The sequence below is a fragment of the Neophocaena asiaeorientalis genome, unplaced genomic scaffold (genome assembly GCF_003031525.2).
Source record: "Neophocaena asiaeorientalis asiaeorientalis breed wild unplaced genomic scaffold, Neophocaena_asiaeorientalis_V1.1 scaffold124, whole genome shotgun sequence".
Taxonomy (NCBI): Eukaryota; Metazoa; Chordata; class Mammalia; order Artiodactyla; family Phocoenidae; genus Neophocaena; species Neophocaena asiaeorientalis.
The window spans coordinates 12,960,397-12,974,386 of record NW_020174135.1 but is presented as its reverse complement, the minus strand read 5'-3'; the positions used below and the strand labels follow the sequence as shown (position 1 = coordinate 12,974,386).

General features: G+C 34.6%; 1 protein-coding gene across 2 annotated transcripts in view; it reads right to left on the bottom strand.

Moving 5' to 3' along the window:
- PIGN (phosphatidylinositol glycan anchor biosynthesis class N) overlaps positions 1 to 13,814 on the bottom strand; it is a 102,237-nt gene extending 88,423 nt beyond the window's left edge. For both annotated transcript variants that reach the window (XM_024754924.1, XM_024754925.1), the window contains exons 1-5: positions 13,682 to 13,814; positions 11,216 to 11,366; positions 3,469 to 3,717; positions 1,321 to 1,442; positions 613 to 711 (exon numbers count right to left, since the gene is read on the bottom strand). In XM_024754924.1, the coding sequence (XP_024610692.1) occupies positions 613 to 711; positions 1,321 to 1,442; positions 3,469 to 3,689 (442 nt within the window). In that variant the 5' untranslated portion in view covers positions 3,690 to 3,717; positions 11,216 to 11,366; positions 13,682 to 13,814. The remainder of the gene's footprint in view (positions 1 to 612; positions 712 to 1,320; positions 1,443 to 3,468; positions 3,718 to 11,215; positions 11,367 to 13,681) is intronic.
- Positions 13,815 to 13,990: the final 176 nt, after the last annotated feature.

The window sequence follows — 13,990 nt, the reverse complement described above, 5'->3', positions numbered from 1 at the left end:
ATGTTCGAATACTTGCAGATTCATGCAGAAATACAACACATACAACAAATCCAAATGGCATGATCCTGAATATATGCAAATAGAAGTTATAAATATTAACATTTAAATCTTTATGTGACTATCTACTAACTTCTTAGTAATAATCTATCAAAGTAAAGTGAACCAGACATCTACATCATCATTATGAGGAGTTATCATCGTCATAATAAGCATTTTGCTAAATGTTTCACATGAATTATCTTATTTAATCCCCAAAACAAACCTAGAAGATAGAAATTATTATCACATTTTACAGAAAAGAAAACTGAACTTCAAAGAAGTTATCTAACTTGCCCAAGATTAAAAAGCTATTAGATGTTAAGAGTCGTACATATACCATTTCATCGAATCCAAGGTATTAAAAACTGTATAATTCAACATTTCAAGTACAACTAAGAAGGAAAAAAATCAAACTGACATGTCTATCTATTGCAATATACACCCTTATTTCAGAGATGTTAAACATGTAAAACCATGTATTTCAAAATCAATAAAATATAGTATATATTTTAAATTACCATATTGATTTATTGCCTATTTAGTAGCTGAGGAAATATAATCAATGACTTTTACCTTTGGTAAACATAGCCAAGATGTCTGGACTCCCCCAGCACCATGTGTGCCTGGTTTCATTAATAAGAGAATCAAATTCCACAGGATTTTCCTTCCATCCTTCAGGTAATTGAGAAAAAAGCAAACAATGACAAAAGTAATATATACATGATGAAATATTAGTATATCCCCTAAAGAAGTATTTTTCAAATAATAACAATGAGGATTAATTGTAGAACAAATGCAAAACTAATAACAGATTTTGTTACATGTATTATATTACAATTTTTTTTAAAAAGCTTACAATAGATAATTTACTTCTTACTAAAATATAGAATCACTTTTGACCTTTCGAGTGTTAAGATCTAGGAAATCCATGAATCCATCCAATCATATTCCATCAATAGCACAGGATGATAAAAAGCTAAAGCTTAATTCTTGAGTCAATCCCAGTTTGTATTTATGTGACTTAGGCATGCTAAAATACTTGTCAAAAGTATCTCGAAACAGGGACTTCCCTGGTGGTCCAGTGGTTAAGACTCCATGCTTCCACTGCAGGGGGCATCAGTTCGGTCCCGGGTCAGGGAACTAAGATCCCACATGCCACGCAGCATGGCCAAAAAAAAGTATCTCAAAACATACTTCACTTTGTGTCATGATTCAGTGTTAAAGAAGCAATATTTTTGCAATAAATTTTTCATGTGATAAAGTCATCTAAATAGACAATACCTCTGGCAACTGCACTGACGTCTTCATAAAACCCTGCTATCAGGGCTACATGGCCTGGCCGAGATTCAGTTGGCACACGTGTGTGAGATATCCCCCAGCTGCCTTCATGCATTATGATATTCCTAAAAGATGTTACAGATGAATAGTTAACACAGACTATGATCAAATGCTCTGTTAAGGCTTTAGAAAAATAAGATTATTACTGAAGGAATCCAGTCAAAAGAGTGAGTCAAAATTTAAGAAGGAAAGCAATCTTTCTGATCCCACTTGAGCCCAGTCCTATCCCTCCCACCAGCTGGATTCAGTAGCACAAGAAAGCCCAGGTGAGACAAAGAACCACTCAACCACTGTACAGGATCACAAGACAAAATACACCATTATTGTTTAAAGCCACAAAGTATTGAAATGGTATGTTACATAAGAAATCACTGATATACACAATATTATTTTGTCAATGTTAAATTTTATTAGGTGTGATGGTGGTTAAATTATCTACCTAAATTTGAGATTAAAACAGGCCAAAATTTCTTTTGCTAAAATGTATCAACATTCTTTAAGTTGTCTAACAGTGATTTGCAGAATTTGGGGGAAAATGCAAAACTATCAGTAATGCTGTTGCAGGTAAAAGGCCAGCAGAGCAACAAGTTATAAAACACTAATTCATTGGTAACAACTTTCAATTCTCAAAATGTTCTGTAGGAAAGTATCTAAAAGTGCTGGTTTAGATACTTTTAATATTGACATCTCATAATAAAACCAACTTTAGTCAAATATATACATAAAAATAAAAGGCTTAAAAAACCATTGAACCACCTGCTGAGGGAGAAATATTTTTTAACTTCTTCAGTTATGTAATGGAAACTGAACTCAAACAGAGAGAGGAAGGTATAAAGAAGTGTGGATACTTCTGTTGAAAACATTTTGATCAGATCATATTTTTTAAAAAACAGTGAGGAACAAGTAAAACCTTTCAAAAAAAAAGGTTTAGGAGAAGCTAGAATGGCATACAACACAAGGAACATCAACTGTGAGCCCTTTGCCCTCTATGTAACACCCCAAGGAGAAGCAAGTGGCACCAGAAAGCCTTGCCTTTGCCTTAACAACCAGTATATTTTATATCTTATTAATTTTGCAATGAACTATATTTCTCTCCTTTCTTCGACACCTAAGAAATTCAACCAAATATATCACCCCAATTTTTAAACTATTCATAGAAATTTATGTTACACATTTTTGTGTACTGAACTTAACCCAGGCTTGATCTTATTTTCCTACTGCCCTGAGTTGCTCATTTATTTGCATACTTTAGTATATTATGCATTTCTTTGAGGCACCATAAATTTATTCCTGGAAATTCAACATAGAATTCAGGTTCATTCATTCTTCTAGCAGTCAACAAATATTTATTAATTGCCTATATGTTCTAGGAACTAGAGATAAAGTGGTATATAAAACAAAGTCCCAGCCTTAGTGGAAGTTGCACATGCTAAGTAGTACTATAAGGAAAATTGAAATAGGGTAAAGAGATAGAAAGAAATCATGATGGGGCAGGAGAAAGATGACGATTTTAGATAAATTTCCATTTGAATTTGAGTTTTAATCTCTCTACAACAGCATTAGGAAGGGCTTTTGAGGGGCTTGCCATAGAATCAGAAAAAGAACAGTTGATTGCAGGAGTCCCCTAAGCCCCCAAAATTAAACATTTCTTTTCAAAGCCACTTAATAGAATCCAAAAATTACATTATGTAGTGATATAGACTTGGAAGGGCTTTATATATTTTATAGAAGATGTATTTTGAGTTGAAGTCTATATTTTCTAGTTTAACACCTTTGTAGTTGGCAATTCACTAATATTTATGCTTGTCATTAATAAGAAAAGGACAATATAGTGAGTTGTAAGCCAGGTTTCAGAAATTAGGACAAGTTAGGCCAAGCAGCTAAGGTCATTCATTTCGATTCACCTGATATCAACTTCCACAATAAGAGAAATAACTCCTAGAAGGAAATAAACTTGCTAATCTCTATGGCAAAGGCCAATTTATATGTGCCCTATTCTCTTTCTCATCATCACTCCTCTACCCAACATGAGATAAACAGTATTAGCATAACATTTTCCAAAGATGTCTTTGTACCAGTTGACACGCTTACCTAATAAATGGTGCCCTAGGATTTCCATTTTCATCTAATTCATAAAGTTTATCTGCTCGCAGGCCATCAGCAACAAACAGCACTAATCTTTTCGCTGGGGGAGGCAATGGCGTAAACTGAGGAGTCATTCCATGAACCAAAGGAGATGTAAAATAAATGTCAAAGATAGAGGCGAAGAACACCAAATGTATAAGCAATCCCAAAATAATGTACAGCAGCATATCCTGTGTAACTAATCTTCAAGAAAAACTGAAAAGAGGGAACAAAATTAAATTTGGGTAAGCCTTAGTGCAATCATATATATTTTCACTTATTTTGATGACTACATATAGATTGTATATTTTAAAATATTACATAACACAGCTTCACCTTTATTTATGATGGTAACAAGTATTATTTAATAATGAGATAATACAGAAATAAAATATGATAAAGTACACTCAAGCAAAAAGTTCAAGTATCATAAGTAATTAGCACCAATAAACTATTTATAATAAACTTAAATGCATACTAAGCTCATAAAAACTAACATAGGATCAAAAAAGAAAGAGAATTAAATGAGTCCTAAAATGAGTTAGGGTTCAGTCAAGTCAAATCCTGTATAAGATAGAAAATATAACTCATGGTGGTCTTGGTTACCCATGTGACAACCATTGATATTCTCAGAATTTAACATTATTTAACTATTTGTGCTTCTTTTTTTTTTTTTTTGACTTTTGGTTATCAGCTCAGGACAGTTTTAGCTTCTCTTGACTATCACCAAGTTGAGCAGACAACATGCATTTTGTCCATTTAGTCGGGGAAGGAAAAAGTAGTTAAATTTCATCTTTGCTTCAGAAGATTTACACTCATTAAGGGAACACTTTATTTTAGTTCCCTGAAGCAATACAAAAAAGCAGAGGGTTACATTCATTCATTCAGTAAAAATGTTCTGTGCACGTATTAAGCGCATAATTGTGTGCTGGGGAACTACAGAGACCACCAAAGTGACACAGTCACAAATCTGATGAGCTTACAAATACTTAGGGAAGGAAAACTAAGCAATGTGAAACATTTAAATAACACATTTAAAGTATACCATTAACTGCCTAAATCAATGGGAGTCCAGGGGAGTGCTTTTCAAGCCAGTCTGCAATTTGCTTTTGTTGATGAATCTCTATCCAGATTATAAATAACAGCAAAGTACTCTAACTTGTCCTTGTAATGTAACTGCATTAGTTATACATAGTGACGCTTGGCTGAAAAACACTAAACATGAGTTAATTTAATTACAGATACATCTTATTCTTCCTGGCCTGAAGAAGTACATTATGAAAGGAAAGGGTGGCAAAATATCCTGCAAAAAAACTGAAACATTGGGGAAAAAAACCTTATCAAAGTCAAGCATATAATAAAATAATAAAATAAAACAGAGAAAATGGTCAAATTATGGGCCACTTTTTTCTTGGGAGAATCAAGAGTCAACTAAATATCAAAGATATTCCACAAATTATGAAAGTCCCTTACTGAGTAGATGCTATTCTGCAATCTAAGGCAACACTCTCAGAATAAATATGTATTTTCCTTATGAGCTTTGACCACATAGCAACTCCCATCTTAATAATAGCAATCTGATTATAAAAATAAAATCACTGTGGTAAGTTTGGAAATATAGAAAAATTACCTACAATTCTACTACTTAAAGAAAAATCTGTTCACAGTTTCTTACAATTTTTATCCTATCTACATTTTTATAGAGGCTCACAATTTTATATAGATTTTTTCCTTTATTATACATTAACATTTCTGTTATTTAAAAAAAAAAACCCACCTTTTCCTACACATCATTTACCATTACCATAACTCTATTCTATGGGTGCATTTTAATTTTCCTGATCACCCCCATATTGTTAAGCAGGTTTTTACTATTAAAAGTATCGATGTGATTAATCTAAATTTATATATAATTTTTGTTAATTTTTCAGACATTTCACATTATGTGCTTAAGATACTACCTATAAGTACAGTCACTGAATCAAAGGCTATGAACATCTTTAAGGCCTTTGATATGCTATATATGGAAATAATTGTTTCAGCTGAATACTGATTCTCCTAATGATAAATTAATTAAACACTTGCAATATATATTTCTCTTGCTTATCTCACAAGCCCTCCTTCAAATACACACAGTACAACAAACTAAATTTGATGAATTAAAAAGGAGACATTAAGCAGAATATTCTAAAGGACAAGATTTCAAACACAGAAATTATTATTAATATCAGTGTTTCAAGAGAGGAGGGTGTGGTCAACTTTATCAGATACACTTAAAGACTGGAGTAAGAGCAGGGAAGCAAACTGAAGTCCTTGTTAACCTTACTGAGGAATTTCAACAGAGTAGTGAGAGGTAAGCCCCATGAACGTGCTTGCTCGAAAGTAAATGGGAGGTCAGGGAGGGAAAGACAGTGGGATGAGTACAGCTCTTTGGGAGAATGCTAAGTCTCAAGAAAAGTTCTTTGCTTAAATGAAAATTGATGTATGGCCAATAGAGGGTTTTCCTCAGCTAGGAGACACTAGATCTGTGTGCTGAGGAATGATTTCAAATGTAGAAAGAAATTAATGCTGCAACAGAAAGGTGGAGTAACTGCAGGAGTTAAAAACCCTTGTGAAAGCAAGAAGAGCTGGAGCCTACAGCACAGTGGAGCAGCTGGACCACCCTGTTGTGCCTGGGACACACCGCCTCCCCCCCCCGCCCCGACTCCCTGCTTTGGGCACTGGAAGTCTTGCATCCAGGGAAACAGCTCAGTTCCAAGTGAACTATCTCTGGGCTCTTCAGTTGGCTCTTCCCATGGCGGGCTCCTTCTTATTTTTCACACCATCTTCTCAAATGTTGCCTCCTCAATGTTTCTACACCACCCTAAAGTAGACCCTTTCCTCATTTCACCTGATTTAAACAATGACACACCCTGTATTTATTGTTGAAATTTACTTAGTGATTCTCTTCCGCTAGAATATAAGCCCCGTAAGGCTTGATACCTTGTTCACCACTGTTATGTCCTACCTACTAAGAAAGTAGGCGCTCAATCAATGTTTTTTAAGGAACTTATTAAAATGAATGGCAAAGTAATTTTGGCTAAAATGAATCCTACTTCAACAACATTTATTCAAAACCTACTATTTTGCAAGTATTATGCTCAGCAACAGAATTTGAAAAGTGAATAGACATGGACCACACGTCCGTGTTGAATACGCATGACCACATGTTTTAGTAGGACCACAAAGAACGAGGCAAAGAACCTAGCCAAAGCAAGGAAAGTCTTTGAAGATATATGGGATATTAGGCAATCAAAAGATGTATGCAAAAATACAATATCTAGTAGCCCACTTTTCAATGCTAACAAGGAGCCCTGTGATAATTCTTTCAGATCCAAAAAATTACCTACTAATTTATGTTTTTAACCATTTTTTAAATATATGCATATTAAATAAAAATTACCACTAGTTCATACAATTGTTTTTCTTTTGAGTATAAGGGTTCTTGTTATAATACATTCCACTTATTTAGAGTTAATTATTCTAAGGTCAATAGTCTTACTAAATTTTTTCTGACGTACTCTAATGAATGGCATCTATTTTTTAATTCTTCAATCAACTTTATTAAAGCATAATTTATATACAAAAATGGACATTTTACATTTTATAAGTTTTGACCAATATATACACTCATATAACCAACCACCAGAATCAAGATATAGAATATTTTTATCATTCCAAGAAGTTTCCCCATGTTCCTCTGCAGTCAAACCCTGTCCCCACAGCTCTGACCATAAGCAATCACTGCCTTCTGTGATGCAAGATTAATTTTTAGCATTCTGAAGTGTCACTGAGATGGAATCATGCAGTATGTACTTTACTGTATCTGCTTTCATTCAGTATTACATTTTTGAGATTCATGCACGGCTGTGATTCAGCTGTTTGTTCCTTTTTAATACCGAGAAGGATCCATTGTATGGATATACTACAAATTGTTTATCTATTCACCTCTTGATGGATATGTGAATTGTTTTCAGTTTTGGGCTATTATAAATAAAGCTTCTATGAACAGTAAATGACTTTGTGAATATATGCTTTCATTTCTCTTGAATAAATATGCAGAATTAGAATTGCTGGGTTAAATGGTAAGCAAATGTTTAAACGTCTAAAAAGAACTACCAAACTTTTTCCAAACTGTTTATCACATCTACAAGCAATGTCTTTAAGTGTTTTAAAACTTTATTTTATTGACAATCTATAATTTGGCTATCAATGTCATTTTAGAATTTACTTTTATAGTAAGTATAATGTGCTTTATAATTTCTTATATATTGTTATAATGTTCCCCCCACTCTTGAGTATATCCAATTACAGTTAGTTAGTGGGAGTGCAGTGGTAACCTATTGTGGTTTTAATTTACCTTTCCCTGATGACCAATAATGTTGAGCAACTTCTCATGCATTTAATGAACTTTTTTTAATCCTCTTTTTTTGCCCTTTTCAGACAGCGTTTTTCAAATAGCAGTACTTTTAAATTCTGATTAAGTTCAATTAATTTTCTTTTGGTGATTGTATTTTGTGTCCCACCTAAGGAATTTTTGTAAATGACAACACTTTAGTATAGATTTTTAACATTTTTATTTTCAAACAATTCCAAATTCAGAGAAAAATTGCGATAGTGGTATGAACATCCATACACCCCTTAGCCATATACATCTAACGTTAACATTTTTCCCACTTGCTTTATCATTTTCTCCCTCTTGCCTCTCTGGTCCCTGCCTCACCTCTTTAACTTACCCCTCCCATGTGTGCGGGTGGGAGGTTTGGGGGTGTGTGTGTGTCACATAATATTGTTTCTGAACCATGTGAAGATAAGTTACATACACTATGGCCCTTTACCCCTAAATACTTCAGTGTTTATTTCCTGAGAATAATGATACTCCCATATATACCTACAGCAGAGTTATCAACTTCAGTATACTCAACATCAGTATTTTTATCTAATCTACCAACTATACTCCAAATTTTTGAAGTGTCCCAATAATATTCTTTATAGCATTTTTATAACTTTATTGAGGCATAATTAGCCTATAATAAGCTGTATATATTTAAAGTGTATAATATCACAGTCAAGATAGGGAACATACCCATAACCCTCAAAAGTTTCCTCATGCCTCTGTGATTCATCCCTACATATTTCATTTTTTGATATTATTGTAAATGATATTTTTAATTTCAATTTCCCCTTGTTAGTTCTTAAATTACCACTGATTTTTATACATTCACTTTGTATCCTGCAACACTGAAAAATTATTAGTTATAGTAACTTTTATGTAGGTACCTTTTGATTTTCTAAAGAGATAACTATGTCACCTGTGAAAAAAGGACTTCTTAGCAATCTATACTTTTTTATTTATGTCTCACGCTTGTTGTACTGTCTAGGACCTCTAGTATAATGTTGAATAGGTGTAATAACAACAGAAATCCTTGCCTTGTTTCCAGTCTTAGGGTGAAAGTTGTCAGTTTTCCAGGTTTTGTAGATTCCCTTTCTTAAGTTAAAGAAGTTCCCTTTTACTCTCAATAGGCAAAGAGTTTTAAACTGTGAATGAATGCTGGATTTTGTCAAATGCTTTTGTTGCATCTATTGAGATGATCATGATCATTCGGTTTTTCTCTTTTAGTCTCCCAATGTGGTGAATTACGCTGATTGAATTTCAAACGTTAAACCAAGTTTGCACTCCCAGAATAAACCCCATTTGATCATTAAGTATTATCCTTTCTATATACTATTGGATTTTATTTCCTGAAATACTATTTAGCATTTTAAAGTAATATTTATTAGAGATATTAGACTATAATTTTCTTTTTTCTCTGGTTTTGGTATCAGACAATGCATTGGGAAGTGCTGCTACCTCTTTTATTTTTTGGAAGAGTCTGTGTAGAATTTATATTATTTCTTCCTTTCTTGTGTAACAGAATTCACCAATGAAACCAATGGCGCAGAGTTTTCTTTGTTGGAAGGTTTTTAACTATAAATTCTTCATATACAGAGAGATGTTATGATTATTTACTACTTGTTGAGTGAGTTTTGGTAGTTGTATCTTTTAATTTGTCCATTTCATGCAAACTGTCAAATTTATTATTCCAAAATTATCCATAATATTCTATTCACTTATCCTTTTTTCTGTCGTCTAGCTCAGGACCCCATCTACCAGGTATCATATTTAGTTATGCAAAGTAAGTCATTTTTCAAGTACTTAAATCATTTCAGTTAGATCTTAAACTCTATTTACAACTAAGTACATACTGTATATATCTAGATGTACAGAAGCTCACAGTGATTTAAATACTCCTCTTTACCATGGAAACCTGAGTACTCTCCTTTTCATGCTTATATATAAGGAAATATGTATATCACTTCTCACTTTCATTTGTATTTACAAATAACTCCCTGGACTTATGTTCTTTCTTTTCTCCATTGTTATTACACAACTCTTCTATATAAAGTATCAAAGTTTATGTGTCAAAGGATAATACAAATTTTCCACTACCCCAAACCTTACTGAAGTAGTGAAACAAAAATTGTATTTGAGAACTTTGACCCTGAAGCTGTAACAGCCAACATAAAAATCTAGCTCTGTTATATAGTGACAGTGGGATCCTAGTCAAGTCCCTACCTTGCACTCTCAAGCATCACTTCCTCAGGGACTATGCAGTCCAAATCAGAAGCGAAAACCTTTACTTCAGTTTACAATTATATGGCTATGACTCTGCTATTTGTAGTAATGTCTGTCTCTATCATTTAAAGCTGATTCCAGGACAGCAAGACAGGCTTTCTCCAGCACTCATCACAGTCCTGGGCACTTACTAAGGACTAATAAATGACTTACAATGATCATTTCAAAGGTAAATGTAATATGCAGGATAGCCACTAGAGGCTGCCTTGTTTCTCTATTTATTCCTCCTCCAGAACATACGCATGAACTGTGAAGATTCAGGATACTTAAAAACAACCACAACAACTTTTATGTTTAAGTCATTTACTATACATAAAATTTCGGTGATTCCAAAATATTATTCTTCACACACTACTTATTTTATTATTGCTAAGCACATGAAATTAAGCAATATTATTACTTAATATTTCTGTTTTTAAAAAATCATTTTTTATTCAGATTTAGTGAAAAAGAAAACTTTGTCATGGATGAATCATTTGGAAACTACCAAAATAAATGAATAATTACTAAAAATTTTAAAATACACATAACCATATATCAATAAAAGTTATTTAGCTTATATCTGTGGGATGTCTACCACATGCTAAAAAACAATGTTAAAAAATTGGAATGTATAAAAAATTAGATACTTATAAAACTTTAAGTCAATGAAAAACTTGCATTTGAAATATTACTTGTGGTTATTTTAAGACTACTAAAGCAAAAAATAATTTTTTAAACATGAAAATGATTTAAGTGCTTGGAAAAAAGTGATCTGTTATATTTTCATCACTAAGATACAAACTTCAATGACTATCCATATTATTCAGTGAAACATTAGCTGTAAAGACCAAATTAATGCAGATCTTGCTAAGTAGAAAGAAAATTTCTCAACAATATTAACAGCAAATTATTAAAAGTAGAGATCAGCAATTATTAATATTATAGTATGTGCTATTTCTTAAACATTTTAAGTTGGTAAGTAAACCTCTATGTATTGCGGAAGAGAAAAGTACTTACTGAGGAGACTGGCCAGTTGATTTGTTACGGGCTTGGAAGGTCATATAAACAAGTCCATGATTATAGGATACGAAGCAGAATCAGGAAACTACAGACGTGTTACAGGAAGCCAATCATGGAAGGACTTCTACATCCAACTCCTTACAACTCTCTGAGGAAACATATTTTAAATCTATTGATATTTTCAACTTTCATTTTAGAAATCAGACCTTAAATTAAAGATATTCCCTTTGGGGCCTACTACCTTAATTGCTTTTTCTGGCTGTAGCTACTAAACAATTGACAAGGGGTTTGTTTTGCTTTATTTTAAAAAGTCTGTCAAGTGTTCTCCATATACTAGTATTACATTAATTGAGAACTGACTATAACATTTATTGTATACTACGTACCAGGTACAGTGATAAGCACATTCCTAATTCTATATACTTTCAGCATCCCCTCGACAGATGAGGGCTGAGAGAAGTCAAGTAACTATTTAAAAGTCTCACAGTAAATAATTGGCAGAACTGGGATATGAACTTTAGGCTCTTCAACCTAATAAGCACAATCCTCTAAGGGAAGACCCTAAGTGCAGGGACCCTAAATACAAAAGACTTCCAAAATTCCCCATTACAGAGATGGAAATATTGTACTATACAAACAACCCATTTCTTTTTTTTTTTTTTTTTTAACATCTTTATTGGGGTATAATTGCTTTACAATGGTGTGTTAGTTTCTGATTTATAACAAAGTGAATCAGCTATACATATACATGTGCTCCCATGTGTCTTCCCTCTTGCGTCTCCCTCCCTCCCACTCTCCCCCTCCCACCCCTCCAGGCTGTCCCAAAGCCCCGAGCTAATATCCCTGTGCCTTGCGGCTGCTTCCCCCTAGCTATCTACCTTACTACGTTTGTTAGTGTGTATATGTCCATGACTCTCTCTCGCCCTGTCAAAACTCACCCTTCCCCCTCCCCATATCCTTAAGTCCGTTCTCCAGTAGGTCTGCGCCTCTATTCCTGTCTTATCCCTAGGTTCTTCATGACATTTTTTCCCCTTAAATTCCATATACATGCAAACAACCCATTTCTAATCATGCCCTTTCCATGCCAGTCCCTAACCCCTTCCATTCCTCCATTCCAGAAATTGGTTCCATTTTCAGTCTCTCTGGCAAACTCAATAAGGAGCAGCAATCCTTTTAGCTAAGAAATATGTAACAGCATTGACTAGTTTGATACTATTTTTCTAAGATCCACGATTTTTTTTTCCATGCTTTTCTTCAATGTATTATGGCTCACACACAAAAAAATTTAGAATTCAAACATTAGGAGCTAATGCTCTATAAAAAATACTTTGAATTCTTAGTATTAATAACATCAAAAACAACTTCTACCAAAAATAAAACAAAAAACCCAAAGCCTCATTCAAATGAAAAGTTTAGTTTACTGAGCCTGGGTAAACTGAAATTAAAGCCGACATTTAACTGTTGGTATACACTTACATGTAAACCAATAACCTGACCTAAGGCTATATAAGAACGCAATATTTTTATTTTTCCACAGACCTAAAGGATATACTTCACTGCTTCAATGTAACATAACTTACCTGATAATAATAATTATTGCCACCTCTATTTTGGTGCTTAAAGGAAGAACCTATGCAGAATGACAGGGAAATCTAAAAGTGCATAAGTGGCAAACTTTGTATACTGTGCTAACATATTTGTATACTGTCCAATATATATATACTGTCCCAAGTATACTTTGTATACTGCCCAAACTTAGTATACTGTGCTAACATTTGATAAAGGATATCAAAACTGTCAAAAGCAGCCAAGTTTCCAAATTTCTCAGTTCCACAGTCAGTACCTTGACTCCAGCCTAAATGTACAAGTCAGAAATGTTGCAAGGCATAGCGGAGAAAGAATGGCTATGGACATAAGAGAACTGACTTTAGTTCCTTTGAATACTTAGTGATGGAGTTGACTTATCCGGGTCATTGAACGTCTCTAGGATTAAGTTTACTTTTCCCTCCACTGAGGGACTGCATTTGATATTTTGAAGCATCCCTGTGTATTAAATCCTGAGATTCTACCAGTTTGCTACTGAAGTCGAGGCTATCAGGGTATTCTCTGATCCACGCAAATCCAAACCTCTGAGTTCCATTTTCCATTTACTCTCTCCACCTCCCACACCCCACCCTATGGCATCCTGCCCTATCACTACTAACTCGGTGGCGAGAAGGCGCTCTCCTAGGCCTCCAGGGCAAACGGATACACGGCTGGGAAGGCAAGGAAGAGAAAGGAAGCCACATTCTGACTACAGCCCCTGCCCTGGGCACTTGCTACACGTGCGGAGAAAATGTCATCAACTGGCGGCACACAGCAGAAAAAGTGAAACGTGCTAAGTAAAAGTGAAGCAGCTCGGCGGCGGGCGTGAGGCCACTTTCGGGGCCACCGCACCTCTCTCCCACTAGTCCCGGACTTTACCTGGGCTTATACAGGTCAGGCCTGATCTCAGAAATGGGGCCTCCTCACCGCGAAGGTGGGACCCAGCTCGAGGTCAGAGTTCCCCTCTGTTCCCGAAAGGACATCCAAGAGAATGAATGTTCCTAAGCCACCGTCATAACCGCTCCTCAACCACGGAACGCCCCTGACACTTACGTTTCCAGAAGCTGCTCTCGCGATAATTCTTGGGTCAGCCCCCCCGTAACTCCAGTCCCCGCCCCTTACCCATTTGGCCAATCAAAAAGGAGTGGGGGCGGGATTTTGTCTTTGAGCGCGGAGCGGGGCCCTCTA